The sequence below is a fragment of the Azolla caroliniana genome, unplaced genomic scaffold (genome assembly GCF_043228905.1).
Source record: "Azolla caroliniana isolate FFs.n. ecotype wild unplaced genomic scaffold, voAzoCaro1.0.p SCAF_6, whole genome shotgun sequence".
NCBI lineage: Eukaryota > Viridiplantae > Streptophyta > Polypodiopsida > Salviniales > Salviniaceae > Azolla > Azolla caroliniana.
The window spans coordinates 7,072,791-7,089,377 of NW_028230441.1; the positions used below are offsets into that span (position 1 = coordinate 7,072,791).

General features: G+C 38.0%; 1 protein-coding gene across 1 annotated transcript; it reads right to left on the minus strand.

Annotated features, from left to right (window-relative positions):
* Positions 1-1,970: 1,970 nt before the first annotated feature.
* Positions 1,971-7,805, minus strand: LOC147862908 (protein MEI2-like 2). Its single transcript, XM_087321090.1, has 9 exons — positions 7,357-7,805; positions 6,838-6,996; positions 6,645-6,761; positions 6,420-6,571; positions 5,200-5,291; positions 3,984-5,097; positions 3,788-3,872; positions 3,527-3,595; positions 1,971-3,151 (listed from the first exon to the last, which is right to left on the minus strand). Exons 1-9 carry the CDS (start codon positions 7,756-7,758, stop codon positions 2,918-2,920), a joined length of 2,424 nt encoding a protein of 807 aa, XP_087177216.1. The 5' UTR covers positions 7,759-7,805; the 3' UTR covers positions 1,971-2,917.
* Between the last annotated feature and the right edge of the window lie 8,782 nt (positions 7,806-16,587).

A 16,587-nucleotide genomic window follows, 5' to 3' on the forward strand; every position in this document is an offset into this window, starting at 1 on the left:
ATCTCTGTGCTCCATGCGCCTTGTGTAGCCTAGAACAACAAAGTTATATTATAGAATATCTCTATCTTAATTCTTCTCCCTTTCAAAGTTGAGAAAGAGATGCATGCCTTTTCACCTCTCTTGTATTTTTCATGGTTGTGATTCGTGACTAGCTTCCATGCGCACGCCAACATACTATGATAGGTAATATCAATCGGACATTGATACGGCAAAACATAATTGAATTGCAATTGTTAATTAGCACTCATCAACTAGCATGTCAAATGGCCCTATTCATGGTCATTCCCTACACCTTCCTCTCCACCACTTCATGTATATGAGCCCTGTCACGTATCAATATACCAATGCCATTTTCGAAACAATGAGAAAAATATGTCAAGTCAGAAAAGACACTCCTTTTTCCTTTAAGGTATATAAAATAGTTACTTTGATCAACCTTGGCATATTTTTATCGTAAACATTATTGAATTGAGGAGAAAGCGTAGGAGTAGGGAGGATCATTCATGTGAATCGAATAACAAGGTTCAAAACGCCTATAAAATTATTGGACTTGTTTTGGCTAATGACCATTAAGGACATTTTATGTTTCTAATGAGCATAGTTCTTTTTTTGTAAGCGGTTCTTTTTTATCGTGAGATAAGGATGCTAGCTCTTGTTAAATTTCCCCTCTATCATGGTGATCTTTTTTATAGAGAGAAAAAGATGCAAATAATATTATTGTTTGCATAGTTCTAATTTGGTATTTAATTTCAACAAACAATTTACCTTACCAAGAAAACTTCTCGTGTGATTATCCATCCTCTCATGAACTAGTATTCAATGCCCACTCTAAAGTTGTTGAATGCATCAAGTGATGGTCAAGCTTGAGAAATTTTGACTTTGATTTTAAACATTCATATGAAAAGGAAATTAGAATTCAGTAAGTAATATCATACCAAAAACATGTTCATCACATATATGTTTTTACTTTTACTATAGAATATAATCCAACCATATTTTTGGAAAAGACGTGCTATGAAATGCTCCATGCTATCAATTTTCAAAGATGAAAGAAATGAAGCAAAAACATGGAAAATTATGAGAGATGTTTGCCGTACAACTGCAATTTTTTAATAAAACTCTCAAATCATAGCATTACCATCCTAGAATGGCAAAGCTCGATGTGAAACACAAGTGCTTTAGATCCAAATTTAGTTAAGGACAAGCACATTTATGTGTGTGATTGGCAAAGGCCAGATTGCTAAAGCAAAAGAGAAGAGAGAAAAATATACCCTAGATTTTGTCATCGTTAAGTTAATGACACATGAGACATTAAATTTTACGACACTTCAGGAAAATTAAAAAAAGTTATTTCCGTCAACCCTCGCATTGCTAATCTCATACGCCAAAATGGTATGAACCACCATAGATTTTGGTCCTAAGTCGCTATCAAAAAGGTAGTGTGTGTGTTCCATGTCTCAATAGGATTACCAATCTATATTCTGATTTTGCACTTCATGTCCCTACAAATCACCTGCAAATAGCAAAATTGCAAAAGAACCAAAACATATTTCTCTAGAGACGAGAATGTTTCTTTCTGGGAATCAAGCATTCAAATGGTTTGAAATAACCTTTATCTTTTGTTCTCAAGACATCATTTTGTTTCCTTGGATTCTGAGAAAGTTTAGTTTTGAGCACGACGATGCAACAAAAAACACCCTTTTTTTTCTCTCTTTTTGTTTTGGTAGGCGGTTCTGGATCGATCAAAAAGCCTATTGAGGAGACAAATATTAGGCAAATGGCAGTATATATCACCACGTTTAAGCCTTAAAGCAGGGGCTCACATCATTTTCAATCACGCAATTAATGTCTGCTACAAGAAGAGAAGGAATTGCTACCTCAAAAACTGCGTATGATTAAGAATGAGAATAGAATAGAATCAACAAGATCAATAATGTACCATAACACCGGAAAACGGTTAAAATGCTTGCCATACACAAATTCTGAGAGTAAATGTACAGTTAGAAGTGGTGGAGACGCTAGCCAGCACCATCAGAGGAACTGAAGCTCAATTCAATGAAGAGAGTTCCAAAATTAGGCTATTGACTACTCCTCCATTGTGTAACAGCTCTTTCGCCAATCCCACTTGAACAAAACTCAATTGCCATGGCTTCTCGATTGGCATGGCTTTCAATCATCTATCTACACAACAAGGCTGTCAACAAAAATACCGTGTCTTTGTTCGCAACCGTCCATCCACCGTCGGTGTTTAAGGGTTAGGTTTTGCAAATACACGCCCTAAAATGCGTATATACATACTACCACCATTCTGTTCAAGAGAACTTATACCCAGCCATTGCCTTCTTTTGGGGCAAGTGTTAGGGGTAGGTTTCCTGATACACCTAAGAAGATCATTACAGTTTCAATTGTGCTACTACCTGAAATTTGATCCAGAGAACTGAGTACCAAACACTCTTCACTGTTTGCAGCAGGATTGGGGTTAGGATTACCGATTAGGAACACCTATGAAAGTGTACATGCTTCAACTTCAATGCTACCAAAAGTTTCGCATGAGAACTGAGATCCAATCAGTGCATTACAGCAGTACCATTCCCAGTTTAACTCGGATTCAGGTTAGCGTTAGGGTTAGGGGTTAAGGTGAAAGGTGAAAGGTTAAAAGCTGAGTTAGGAATCAGGTCTAATGTTAGATTAGGGTATAAGACTTACGGACATCGAAGAAGTTCATTGCTCTGCAAAAAAATTGAGATCCACTGCCGTGTTAGAGAAATCAGCAGCATTCCCTGAGCATTAAGCTCTTATGAATTCCAGCTGACACCAACTGAGTCTCAGAACCCTTCTGGTGCACCTACTTCCAAAAATGATGGTTTCTGCTGATAGATAAAGATTGGGAAGATGAACTAATCATGAAATCTTGATGTTATGATGAATCAATGACACATATTGAATGATAAAATGAAAAATTGTGGAATACCTGACCCCCCATTTCAGGTTCATTTGAATGAAAAAGAATTGGTCGACACCGCTTATCCTCATTCATGAGGCTCGAATTCTGAAAATGAACTACGAGTGCAGCTTTTCCCTGTATGCGTGCATATGCTAATGAGGCCACCTTCTCGCTGTTGAACTTGTCCCACTTCTTCCCACTAAAATTCTGTGCCTCCCAAACAAAACACAGAAAAACAAGATGGAGACTCACTCAGTAAGCCATATTTTAGTCTTAACAAAAAAAAATGAAAGATGATGAGGGAAAGAAAGGAATGGAAGAGACGAGGGTGACAAAGGAGGTAAGAGAGAATTTGTAATGAAGGTAAGAGAAGTCAGGCGAGGGATAAATGGGCTCTAGAAGAACGTCAAGTGGGAGTAACATGACAGAAGCCTGGGAAGGGGAGCGGTCCTTTTGGCTGGATTAGGCTGCTCAAATTCCATCCAAATACTAAACATTTTCCTGGGTTTATGGTAATATGATTTGAAGTTTGAACACATGACATGTGCTTTCAACATACATGAGAATGTACAGTCAATATACCTGATAAAGCAAAATGATATGCTTCGGAGCTGTCATGTTGATGAATGCATAGCCTACATTGCATTTGTTCTGCGGTAAAAAAGGCCAAACTCACTTATCAAAATAAAGAAATTTCTCAATAAAAACAAACAAGTTGATGCCAAGGCAGGGCACTTGGCCTAGGAGTTCAAGCCCTTGAACTCTATGCCACAATCAACTCTCAATTGCTGTAAATGACAATCACTCCCCACTAATCAAATAAACATTAAAAGGGTATCCTACCTTAAAATCGATGGGCAAATATAAGAAGTCATACATTCCACAATGATTTTCATCAATAGCAGCTAGAAGCATCTTCGATGTGTACCTGTAAAGTTGAAGTCAGCACCCACGATGCTATGAATAAATTTACTTAAAAACTTTGCCGTAAATATGCATTAATTAAACTCAAGGAATAGAGATCAGTATTGAAAGATACTTATTGGGAATATTCTTAATCATGAGGGTCGTTCGGTTATCTTCACCCCGCAAGATATGATCAAGATTGAGTTGATACTGGTTCTTGGTGTCTACAACCCCCAGAGCTGTACTGCTTTCAGCCCGGCGAATACACCCATGCTCAAAACCAAGCATATCAAATGAATTTTCCATCACTATCCCACTAGTTGGAAGTATGAGGCTTCTATGAGGAGACATTAACCCCGTGCTAATACCACTCTTAGACAGACCATTCGCACCTAAACTTCTGCCCGAGTTTACATGGTGTTGGCCACTACCCAAGCTTGACATTGGGTTAATCCCAGAGGCTCCTGGAACATTGATTGCTGCAGCTAAGCTTGAAGAAAAATAACCGGTATCAGGGGTCTCATGACGAAGGTAGGCATATTGCCTCTCCATAAGGGAAAGTTCATCTGATGGAGCAGATCCAACATGACCAAATGGCCATGCAAGTTCCTCGGTATTGAGATGATGACAATTATCTGTTATCATCCTTGGAATTTCAGTAACGTGACCTATGGAACTCGTAAACACGTTATAAGCATCTCCTCTTTTGAGGGTATGGCTCATTGGAGATGCATTAGGCCATATCACTGACGGCACATTCTGCTCACAACATTTGGAATTTCCCCATAGAAACTGAGAACTTGATAGAGACCCCTTTCCTTGAGCATGTTTGAATGAAGAAACATCGATGTTGTTTCCCAGGATCGGGAAGCCTTTGTTGTTGTTGGGCAGAATATGTGGAAGCACATGGCCTGAAATAGATCTAGTTGGCATAGGTATATGTGTAGGTAGATTATAGAACGGAATTGTTCCATTCCTATACTCTGGTAAAGAGTGGGCATGGTGTGATGGAACCCGTTCACCATCCAAAACCATATGACGAGCTGATAAATCCCCATCACATGAATTGTTGCACCCACGAAGACCTTCGATTGTTGTAACACGCGTGGGATTGGAATGCAGTGAACTAGGCAAGCTTGGTGGAGGTTTGTTCATTGAATGTAAGGTCTTTCCATTTGAAGGATTTGAAGACCAAGATAGACCATTCTCCATTGATTTGCCAAAATGTCCCCACAAAGGAAGATGACCTGACTTCTTCCAAATCAGTTTCACATGAACAAAGATAGCTCGAAAAAAGGACCTAACTTCGACAATTCACAAGTATAGTAGCAGATTCAATATACATTTACCTGGAGGTGAACTGGACACAGGTGGACTTGATTGTTGCCAAAGCAACTGAGCATCATCTTGTTCCGGATCCAGGCTTATGTGCTGCATCAAACTGTACCCAAAAGCCAATCATCAAACGAGATATTGCATATATATATAGCAAAACTACTCTACACATGCATCTAAACATACAGATATATACAAATATATCTACCTACCTATCTATCTATATATGTGTGCATGTGTGTCTGTATGTACATATATATACATATATAGACAAATAGAAAGATAGAAAAACAAGGGAAAACTTTGGCAGGGGCCACCCTTAAGATAAATCCATATTGCAGTTGTGGAAGAGAGAATTTAAACAAATGATGATAAATAACAAAGCAATATTACAAGAGAGAAGCGAAAGAGACAGAGAGAATGGGAAGGTTTAATACAACATTCAAAGTAAAATCTCAAAGTGTTACAAGTTAGCTTTGATTATTAGAAGTGACCATTTGATAGCCTTTCTTGACTCTCAAGGCAAACTTGTTAGAAACCTTACTTGGACAATATGCTCTATCACAAAGGGGTGTGAGAGAGAGTTAGTTCCATCAAGGGACTTTAGAAACCTTAGGAAGACCTTTGGATGTGTGAGAGAGAGAGAGTTAGCTAAATCTACAGACTTTACAGATATATAGATACTACAGATTTCATATTATTCCAAGATGTCCTCCACGATAGTGGGATGCGATAATGGAGACAATTACATTACAAAAATGTGTAACAAATATTTCATTCCCAATCTCAGACTAGATCCATTATATTAAGTTATATCAAATCATGGTTTAGAAACTAAATACACTAAGCTGGAAAATGCTCATTTTGAGACATGATCAAGCAACAATATGCAAATATTCCTCCTTAATAGATGTTTACTGACATTAATTTATATCTAAAATATATATACAGAATAAAACAAGGGAATGATATTACTTATATAATAAAGAAAAGAAAAAAGAAATCACATAAAAAGAGAATAATGAGCAAATCAATAAAATGAAAGAAATCAAACAAGAAAATGAGGAATTAGAAATTCCTAAGTTCTAAACAAGAAAAACGGGGTAAGTTACATATTGCTGTTTTTTCCAACAATAAAAAGAGCGGCAGGCAGTGCCCTGAAAACAAGTGTATGTGTATTTTTAGTAGAACCTGGTAACATAAAAAACATGTAGTAAAAACATGTTACAAATACCTCCGTCGTGCCCCACCCGGCCTACTCAGCTCGAGCTTTATCCGTTTTCCTGCGATCTCGCTCCTATTCAATGCTATCAGTGCTGCTTCTGCTGCCCTAACATCATAAAACTCAACGAATTTGTGGTGACGCTTGTGGGGAGTCCCCCTTATCTGATAAAAACTTTCAACATAAGATCCAGGGTACACCTATAATAGGGGGGGGAAAAGAGAATAGAGCTCTTACTTCTTTCACTTCTCCATATTGACCAAATATATGATGAAGGTCATCGTTAGAGACACACGCATCCAGATTAAAGACAACTAGTGTCCCTTGATTAATATCCTTGTCAGAGGGATTGTCCTACACATAAAAAGCTTGGTAAGCCACTCTCCAGTTTTGCACACATTTTGTGCTCTCTGAAATCAGCACCTAGTACCTTAGGGATGGAGAAGTGAATATCGAGTTTCCTACGCCGAAGTGGCTTGTTTTGAAGTGCACGCATGGCACTCCGAGCAGCACGGATGTCATAGTATGATATCATAACAAAGCCTCGATGTTTGCAAGCAGTATATAGAGTCCGTATATCACCATAATGCTATTCGAAGAGAGCATCAACAACCATAAAATTCCACGTTACTACAATAAAGGAGACCTAAACAAGAAGTGACACAAAAAGGTAACTCCTGTGTGTGTATACATACGTGTGTATATATGTAAGAATACCATTTAAAGCGGTTATACAGATATTGAATAGGAGAAGAGTGCATCACAAAGAAATGACTCATATTTATATGTAAGGTATGTGTGTGTGTATGCATATGTATACAGAAGACTACCATTTAAAGTGCATTTCATTCACGAAAACTACTGTAAGGGAGTTTTTCACACAGGAACTTGAACATGAGTGTGGCATACAGTGGCCTTAAATATATTTTTCATGAAATGAATGAATTACCTCAAAAAGAGTTTGGAGCTCTGAATCTTCCACGTTGCTGTTTATGTTCCTAACAAAAAGTGTTCTTGAAGGATGTTCTCCGTACGGATGTTCTCCAATCACAGAGGGCAGAGCAGTATTTGGACCAACCCCAACTCCATTATACAATCCATCTGCCATCTTTGACCCATTCATATGCATACCGATACCTTCTTGAATTTCACCATCCATCTCCAAGCCACCAAGATTACTGAAAAGGTCAAAATCTTCATTCTCTTCTCCATTTATTTTAGTACCAGTTATACTGAATGTGTTGAAACCGGCCGAAATCCCAGCTAAAAGCTCTTCTTCATCATCAGGTAGAAGATTACCAATGGCTTGTGAAGCCAAATCTTCATCGAGAGGTTCAAGGATGTCTTCCATGCCAGATTCAACATTCAGGCCACTAACTCGACTATAATTAGATGATATCTCCACTGTATGCCAAATAGTCATAGTTAGAAAACTTTTGTCTTAACAAAAACAAAATGTATCAAACTACTGTAAAGACCAGCACAAACAACACAAAGGTAACATGGATACATTGATCATCCTTACCTTTATTGTGAATTGAGACTGGTAATGAGGTCGAAAAAAACTTCAAATCAATGGCATCATTAAGATAGGAGTTTGAATGTTTTGGGGCCTCATTGTTTGTTCCATTTATGTGAGTTACGTCAGCTCCCCTGCTCCAATCAAGGGAAGCAAACCTCGAATTGTATACATGTGCAAACCATGTATCCACGTTGCCACCCATTCTTCAGATGAATGCGATATTTTTGAATTTAAATGCTTCTAAGATACGTGAACCGCATCTGATCTCAGAATGATTACAACAAAGAAACAAAATCAAAATTCCTCTTCAGAAACTTCATATAATAATCTTGTCAATTCACACAAGCCGACTATATGTCTAATATCATTGCCTTTCTCTGAGAATTGTGTACACATGTAGTTCCATGTGTATAGATACTTAATAGGTGCAAATATACCCATCATGTTCACACGACTTAGATGATAAAAGCATAGATGAATTTGTATGCATCATAAACGTATGTGACTGCATTTATGTTTCTAATTCATAATATTCACAAATTAGGAATTTTAGCAACATCAATGAATTTAATTTCTTACGACCAATGCATGTAATTACTAATTAAACTTCATTGACAAGTAATCATGTGTATGCTCATAATAGAGCAATTCACATTGACCGTTTCTGATGCAAAGGTATGATATTCATAACACAGACTATCACGTCTATCAGTAAACGCATAAAGCAAAAACGTCCAAAACTTTATGTGATTTCTTTGCAGTACATCTAAATGCTGTGTTTTTATATCAGATCAATGATCTCTAACAACAACAAAATGAATTAAACACCAACATGAGTGGGCCAAAATGTACATAGATATTAGACATTGATTCTGATCTATGGTCTCATCTAACCATATATATAGATATTATATATATGAACATACTCTAATACCAAGTTATATGAAGAAAATGAATAATAGGTTCTGCCTCTCTCATTGATTTGAATAGTTATTGCTTAAAAGAAACATACAAGTACTCATCATATAATGTGTAAAATGCAGGTTTCGATAGGTTAATCCACTGATGTTTGCTTGTAGATTTTCTGTAAGAAATGGAATAAATAATAAACAGAGGATTGATGATGAATATGAGCTAACGGTATCTCATCTTAGCTTGACATAAGGGGATTCACGAGAATAATTTCGAAGGTTTGAATATATAATCCGTTGATAAAAGAAGAAGAAGAATGAAGTGGATTAAGGAAGCTTTAAAATGAGAAGAAGAAGAAGAATAAGGCTTACTTCGATCCATTGATCGAGAAGAATAAGAATGGTAAATAAACTTCACTTCGATCCATTGATCAAGAAGAATGAGAATGGTAAATAAACTTCACTTCGATCCATGGATCAAGAAGACAGAGAAATAGAAATACCAAGTAATAGGGGGGGGGCGTTGTCAGATATATAATATCAGAGAAACAATGAATGTGAATGTGGTGCGTCTGTACACACACACATATACATATACATAGTGATATATATATATATACATTATACATATATATCACGTGAACTCTGGATGGACAGAAAAGAAAGCATAAGGATAGATTGAATTTAAGAATGCCTAGCTAGGTATTAGGTAGAATAAAATAAAAAGGTAAGTTTTGTATAAGATTAAATAAAAAGAACCAATCACGGATGAATTGTCTCTTACATCAATCACGACTTGGGGAAAGGGGGAAGGCAACACACACACACACACACAGAGTAAATGCAAGAAAAGCTTACAGAGGAAGCAAGGTCAGAGGAACAGAGTAAAACAAAACATACAATACATATTGATATGCGCAGGACAGAAGAATAGAGAGAGTAGAAACTGATACATATAAGCGCTCAAACAGCAGGGGCCAAAAAAGACATCTTAAAACAAAAACCCAAATAGAATTAAAGAGAAAAGCCATAAATGAGCAGAGGAAAAACATGACAAAACTCTTGAAGACTTGGAGGAGGAGGAGTGTGTGTGTGTTTACCCTAAACCCTAAACCCTAAAGACAGCGTAAAACAAAACCCAAATAGAATTAAAGAGAAAAAGCCATAAATGAGCAGAGGAAAAACAGGACAGGACAAAATTCTTGAAGACTTGGAGGAGTGTGTGTGTGTGTGTGTGTTTACCCTGAACCCTTTAGAGAGAGAGGTATGCCTATGTAGAGGAGAGAGGAATTTAAATTTATTTATTATATAATTAATTAATTAATTAATTAATAATAAATAAATAAATACTGGAATTGGAATGCAAGAGAGAAAACAGAGGGGATGCGTGTACTTTGTGTGTGTGCTCATCTATCCATGTATGTTGGGTAGAGAGAGGATGTGTGTCGTCATCTATCCATGTATGTTGGGTAGAGAGAGGATGTGTGTGCTCTCATCCCTCCATGTATGCTGGGTAGAGAGAGGATGTGTGTGCTCATCTATCCATTTATGTTGGGTAGAGAGAGGATGTGTGTGCGCTCATCTCTCCATGTATGTTGGTAGAGAGAGGATGTGTGTGCTCTCATCTCTCCATGAATGCTGGGTAGAGAGACGATGTATGTGCTCATCTATCCATGTATGTTGGGTAGAGAGAGGATGTGTGTGCTCGTCTCTCCATGTATGCTGGGTAGAGGGAGGATGTGTGTGCTCTCATCTCTCCATGTATGTTGGGTAGAGAGAGGATGGCATATCATCCATCCCGTGAAGGAGAGGGAGATGTGGATGTGAAGAGACAGGATCTCACCATCTATTTATTTAGTTGTTCCTAGAGAGAGGGAATGATCCTCTCTGCTAGAGAGAGGATGCCCCCATGGATGTGTGGTAGAGAGGATACATACATATATGTATGTATACAAAAAAAATACACGTTTCCTTGTTCTCTCAAAGCCAGGCTCCCAATCACACGAAAATGGCCATGATAATCGACCCAAACATCACTCGAATATGTTGTCCCGAAAAGACACGAGTTTTTTTTTTACATGTCATTGAACGTTGCTCATCTCGTTAACATGCAAACGGAAAGGACATTGGTGGCTTGTGGCCTCTCGACATATGTAAATAAACCCCTTCAATTCATTTTGATCATCTTCGCCTTGATTTAACACGAGGGGGGGGAAACGAAGATTTTGCGATGGCAGTGCATTACAATTTATACTTGTAAATTAAATGTAAAGCTTATGGTTAGTAGTTGAATTTCATGGATTCACGTCTTGATCAAATGTCATCATAAATTTCAAGGTTGGGCATCATGCATGCTCCAATTTTACGCCTAAAAAGCTTTGCAACTTTGATATTGTCACATTCTCTTTAGTGTATAAATAGTGAAACAACAACATTGCCCTTTTAGAAGGCAATGCGAACAAATTAAGTCTACGTAATATGGGTTGATCACATGGAAGTGTTCAAGTTAGACAAATGTGGTATGAGGGTGAAGAACTTATGGTGTTGATGCATGAAGAGAAGATTTACTTAATATAGAAGGCTTTCAGAAGCAAATGAAGTGGGTATGGGCAATGCATGTTGAATTCCAAGGTGTCATGGGGCCGGACAAATGCTTTAAGAGGTGACGGAAGCATTTGATGCCAAATCATCATGCAGTCTTTGCATGCCCAATAGAAATAGTGGTTTCTTTTTCCAACTAAAACATATAAATTTGATAATTCCCTAATGCTAGAGGTAATGCTTCATAACCTCAACATCTTGGAAAGCAATGGGATCTCATGTAAGATCAATGAAAGAAAAAACTTTCATAATTTGACACATGAGAAGTTTAAGAATGGAGCGGACTACATCTACTGTCATTTTGCTAAATTAGATATGGGTGTTTGATGTTAGGGGTGAAAGGCAAAAATACACTTTAAGAAACACTCAAATTTGGATGTGATAATTTGGGGTAGCTATTATGCCAATTCATCATTCTAAACAAACCTATCAATCTAATTTGGTGATGTGTTGGTTCTCCACTCATTCTAAGGCTTATATTAAGCCACTTATCAATATCATTCCATATTTAACAACATATCATCTAGATTTGATGATGCATATTATGATATGCTCATCGATAATTACATGATACTTGTTCAAATATCCAAAATTGAACTGATGTATGTCCCAACATGTCCACTATTTGTTCATCATTAAATAATACATCTCTAATATTCCTCAGAAAACAATAATTCAAACCTTTGGGGAGTTGTGACCAACTCCTCCCTTAAATCACTTTTGCTCAGACACGTGCATATACTTAAAGAGATTCTAAATTTTAAATAATAATTTTACACACAAGACTATTGGTAAATTATATACTTCCTTATTTTGACATGTATATATGAATTATAAGACTTGTACCCTGAATAGAATCTAGTAAGAAGTTCCCCCTATAGTCCAAGGTTTACTTGTTCCTCCATGTTTATATGAGAAATGGATATTACATGTATCAAATGTTTTTGGAGGTGCAAAAGCAAATATTACATAGCCTCAACAATATACAATATAAAAATCTCCAAAAGATGAAACCATCATATAGAGAGCTGAGATTTCAACTTGAATTTATTTTTATTTTCCAAAATGAAGCTACTTTCCCATTAGTTAGGAAGGATTATTACATAGAGAGTCTACAAGGAGACTTATACACACATCGGGGAGTCTACCTCCGATCAAGTAAAAGAAGATCAGCCTACTTACAATGCCTTGCGGCCTAACTTAATGTAAGAAGCTACCTATATCTAAGGCGATGGCCTTCAATGTTGCCTAGTACGAGTCGGCTCTTGGGGCCTATAACAAAGAGAGGGTGGCAGGTGAGTAGGAAACAACCAGCGTGGGGGCTGGTAATTCCACCTCGGGCCACTCTCGCCTTGCATCACCATAGGTGTGTTCCTCCATTTCTACCAAAAGCGCAACCAGGCAGAGATCACGTCGTTGGAGTGGCTGCAAATCTCTTCCAGTTGCCCTCGTAGGCAGCTGATAATCGCGAACCATATGTCCATGATCACTTCCTCCGGAGGTCGTACCGTACCTTGGAAAACCTTGAGGCAACGCGCTTTCCATATGTACCACAAGGTGAAACTTGCAATCAGCATCCAGATTTCTGGAAACCTAGGGGATGCGGGCTGCAAGCCTCTTTCGAAACGGATCTTGACGATTTTGCCTCTTGTGCATACATAGCACCAACTATCCGCATTGACGGTGTCCATCCACCCTTCGACCGAGTGACCAATCCATGCCGCAGCGCTCCACGAGGCTGTTCCTTCAACTTCACATGCCGCAAGGAGGCAAGTCACTCTATCCCAGATCTTTTGAGCTTGAGGGCAATCCCACAAACAATGTCTCAGAGTCTCAATAGATCGAGAGCACAGTGGGTAGCCTAACAAGCCGCCGCGTTTACCTAGCGATTCACCAACGGGCACCACATTATGACCGATCTGCCACCAAAAGAGCTTGATCTTTTCAGGCATGTGGAGGCACCAGAGACCTTTCCAAAAGGTAATGAGCGCCTCATCGGGGATGCCCAATGTTCGCCAACCATTGCAAAGGGGGCTGCCCAGCTGCAGCTGCAAAGTCCAAGCCAATTTAGTGGTGTAATCGAAGAAGTGATGGAGTCTATCATCATGTTTCCATCTGAAATCCCCTGGGTCCCAATCCAGATTGACAAGGGGGCGACAGCCATATACCCTTAACCTCCAATGGGGTTCCACCTTAGCAACATCCGGGTCTGTCTTCCAGATGTTGTCAACTTGTGCCACCACTCAGATTGGGTGCCAAGAGCCCCTGCTCTAACTGTCCCCAAAAACTGTATCTCTCCCCGATCCGCTCACACCCTTTAGCGACTTGACCATTCCAACCTCGTCAAAGAGACCGAACCATGCAGGTTCTCTCGCCTCCCCCATCGGAACCCTGTCAACTGCCTCAGCTATCAGTCTCCGCATTTTCGTAGCTCCCTTGAGGGGAGGGAAAAGGTCCTCTTGGGCTCTTCCTGATTTCAACTTGAATTATATTTTAAAGCCACAAGATGAAGCCCTAGTCAAAGAGTTCTTATTGTTGTATGTTGTTAGTGGTTGTATCGTGGTATAATGTAGGCCATCGATTACGTCATGCCACACACTGTAGTGAATGTGAGGGACGCAAGGCCAATGGCTAGTTGTGTTGTAATATGTTGTGTATTACATAAGAGTTCTTATTGTATGTTGTTAGCAGTTGTATAGTAGTGTAATCAAGGCCATTGACTACATCAAGCAACATAGTGTGGTGAATGTGAGGAATAGAAGGCCAATGGCTAGTGCCTAGTTGTGTATTAAAGAAGAGTTCTTATTGTTGTATGTTGTTAGTGGTTGTATAATGGTGTAATCTAGGCCATCGACCACATTGGGCAACATGAATGTAAAAGAGCATGATGTTCGATGATACATGAACAACTAATTGTGAGAGAGCATACTAGGTAGTGTGAGATAGTGTACATGGAGTTAGCCTACTCTAATGAGCTCATAGATATCTTTTAAAGTCCTATGGAACCGAGAGATAGATAAGAGATGGATTGTGATCTATGGGATGAGGCCCAGCCCATGATGAGGATTGAATTTGGCTTCTCTCAAACTTATGAGTTGTGATGCTCTGATTGAGAGAGGGATCGCGTAATCCTATTCTAGAATGGGTGCTAATTTAGCTAACTAGACATGTGAATTGGCCTCCTATGACTCTAGTCGAAGGCATGCTCTTTGTGGGCTGCAACTTGAGGGGCAAACAACAATAGTGTGATGGTGGATCCTTTAGTTCCTTAATAGTATAACCTTTTATGTTTCAGCAATGCATTGTTGAATGAGATTTTCAACATCTTGCTACAACCTACTAGGCAAGAGAGTGTGCTCTTAACACTCAACACAAACATGATGTAGTCGAAAAAGCTTGTCATGATGTTAAAGTGATGCAAACGAGAGGTTTCACTTTATCCTCTTTCATGATCCAAGGGGATGTCATTTTGATAAAAAGATATAGGTGTAATTTGGAGACATTCATATAAACAAAAAGTGACAACTATGATTTCTATATGTGATATGAAGAATTGAAATTGATTGTCAATGTCAATGTAGTTCTCAACAAACATTTGTAAAATAAAAAAATAAAACCATGCTCCTAGGAAACTAGCTCATTTACTTTGGGTTTGGCATTTGTAACCATTGGCTATCCATTACATTTGGCCCCACATATAATGGGTACATTCTATTCCTAAGTCTCATTGGTTCGCTTCGAAAAGAGCTAAAAGTACAAAAGTGCACCAAGTTATGCCAATAAAGTCCGGCATTGTTATACTAGTGACATTCCACAATAATTTTGTCGGTTTTCTTTTAACTATCTAGAATTGTGTAGAGTGCTATGTTTGTAACCCTCGATGATCTTGTAACTATGTTGATTCCTTAATCCTCGACCACAATGTCTCCATTATTACATGCACTTTTCTATTTGCGGACTTCATATAATTAACTATAGGACAATTAAATATTGCTTGGACACGAACACTTCTAGTAAGTATGGGACTTCACTTAATCATGTAACCATGTTGATTCCTTAATCCTCGACCACAATGTCTCCATTATTACATGCACTTTTCTATTTTGCGGACTTCATATAATTAACTGTAGGACAATTAAATTTTGCTTGGACACGAACACTTCTAGTAAGTATAGGATTTCACTTAATCATGTTGATATATATATCAATTATCAATTATCAATTATTACATAGTGAGTGTCCATGGTTGAAAGTGCACGTGCACTTTGTAAAGTGTGGTTAAAAACCAACAAATATTCCTTTCGAAATTGAAGTTTAAAGTAGCCACAAGGTTCTTGATATATGAATTGATAACTATAACTTATAAGAACCAACATCCATAGAAAAAAGGATATGTTTTTGAAAACCATATCCAAGTTTTCATAAAGCCTTTCTAGTTACTTTTACTATAAATTATAATCTAGATGCATTCTCATAGTCACTTCCTTGTATTTCTTAGATTCTCGATGTTATTTCTCAAAAATTGATTCAGCCATCCCTTCAAGATAATTCCAAACATGCCCCAACGCACCCATGCATTGACCATAATTTCTAACATATTCTTTCCCTAGACTCATGCATTCCAACACATACATATGCAATAAATAAGTTCACATACAACATCAAGCATGCCTTCCTCTTTGTACATTCGCAACATATATTTGTGTAGTGATCCCAGTATTCAAGGTTACATGAAAGTAGATAATCCCAGTCCTATTGCGGCTTGCCCACATGATTAGTATACTTCTATTGTCTTGATCAATATATCATCTTATGGTGTGTATCATTGTTATGAGAATATTGTTTCCATAGAACGTTTTTGCATTACATTGGTTATCTTTATCCATAAGAGAAAAGCGTAAAATGCAAAGATAAAGCATGTTGTAAAATACATAAGATCCATGAGGATAATTGTAGCACCCACATATTGTTCACATCACCGCCATTTCCCCCAAGGTGACAACACCTCGTGGTCCCCCAACTTGTTGAGAAACAAGGTAAAGACGTTGTAAGCATTTTCAACATATCAAATGCCTCTTCTCTTGCGAATCAGAGAAAGCATTCAAAGAGTGAAGAATCAAACACATTTGAAAACTTGGAATAATTT

Excerpts from the sequence above, each read along its gene's own strand:
- LOC147862908 (XM_087321090.1), bottom strand. The coding sequence starts at position 7,758 with ATGGAAGACATCCTTGAACCTCTCGATGAAGATTTGGCTTCACAAGCC. Across the intron at positions 6,762-6,837 it reads TTCACTTCTCCATCCCTAAG|GACAATCCCTCTGACAAGGA; the intron begins GTACTAGGTGCT and ends TTTTATGTGTAG. Across the intron at positions 5,098-5,199 it reads TGTGTCCAGTTCACCTCCAG|GTCATCTTCCTTTGTGGGGA; the intron begins GTAAATGTATAT and ends GGAAGAAGTCAG.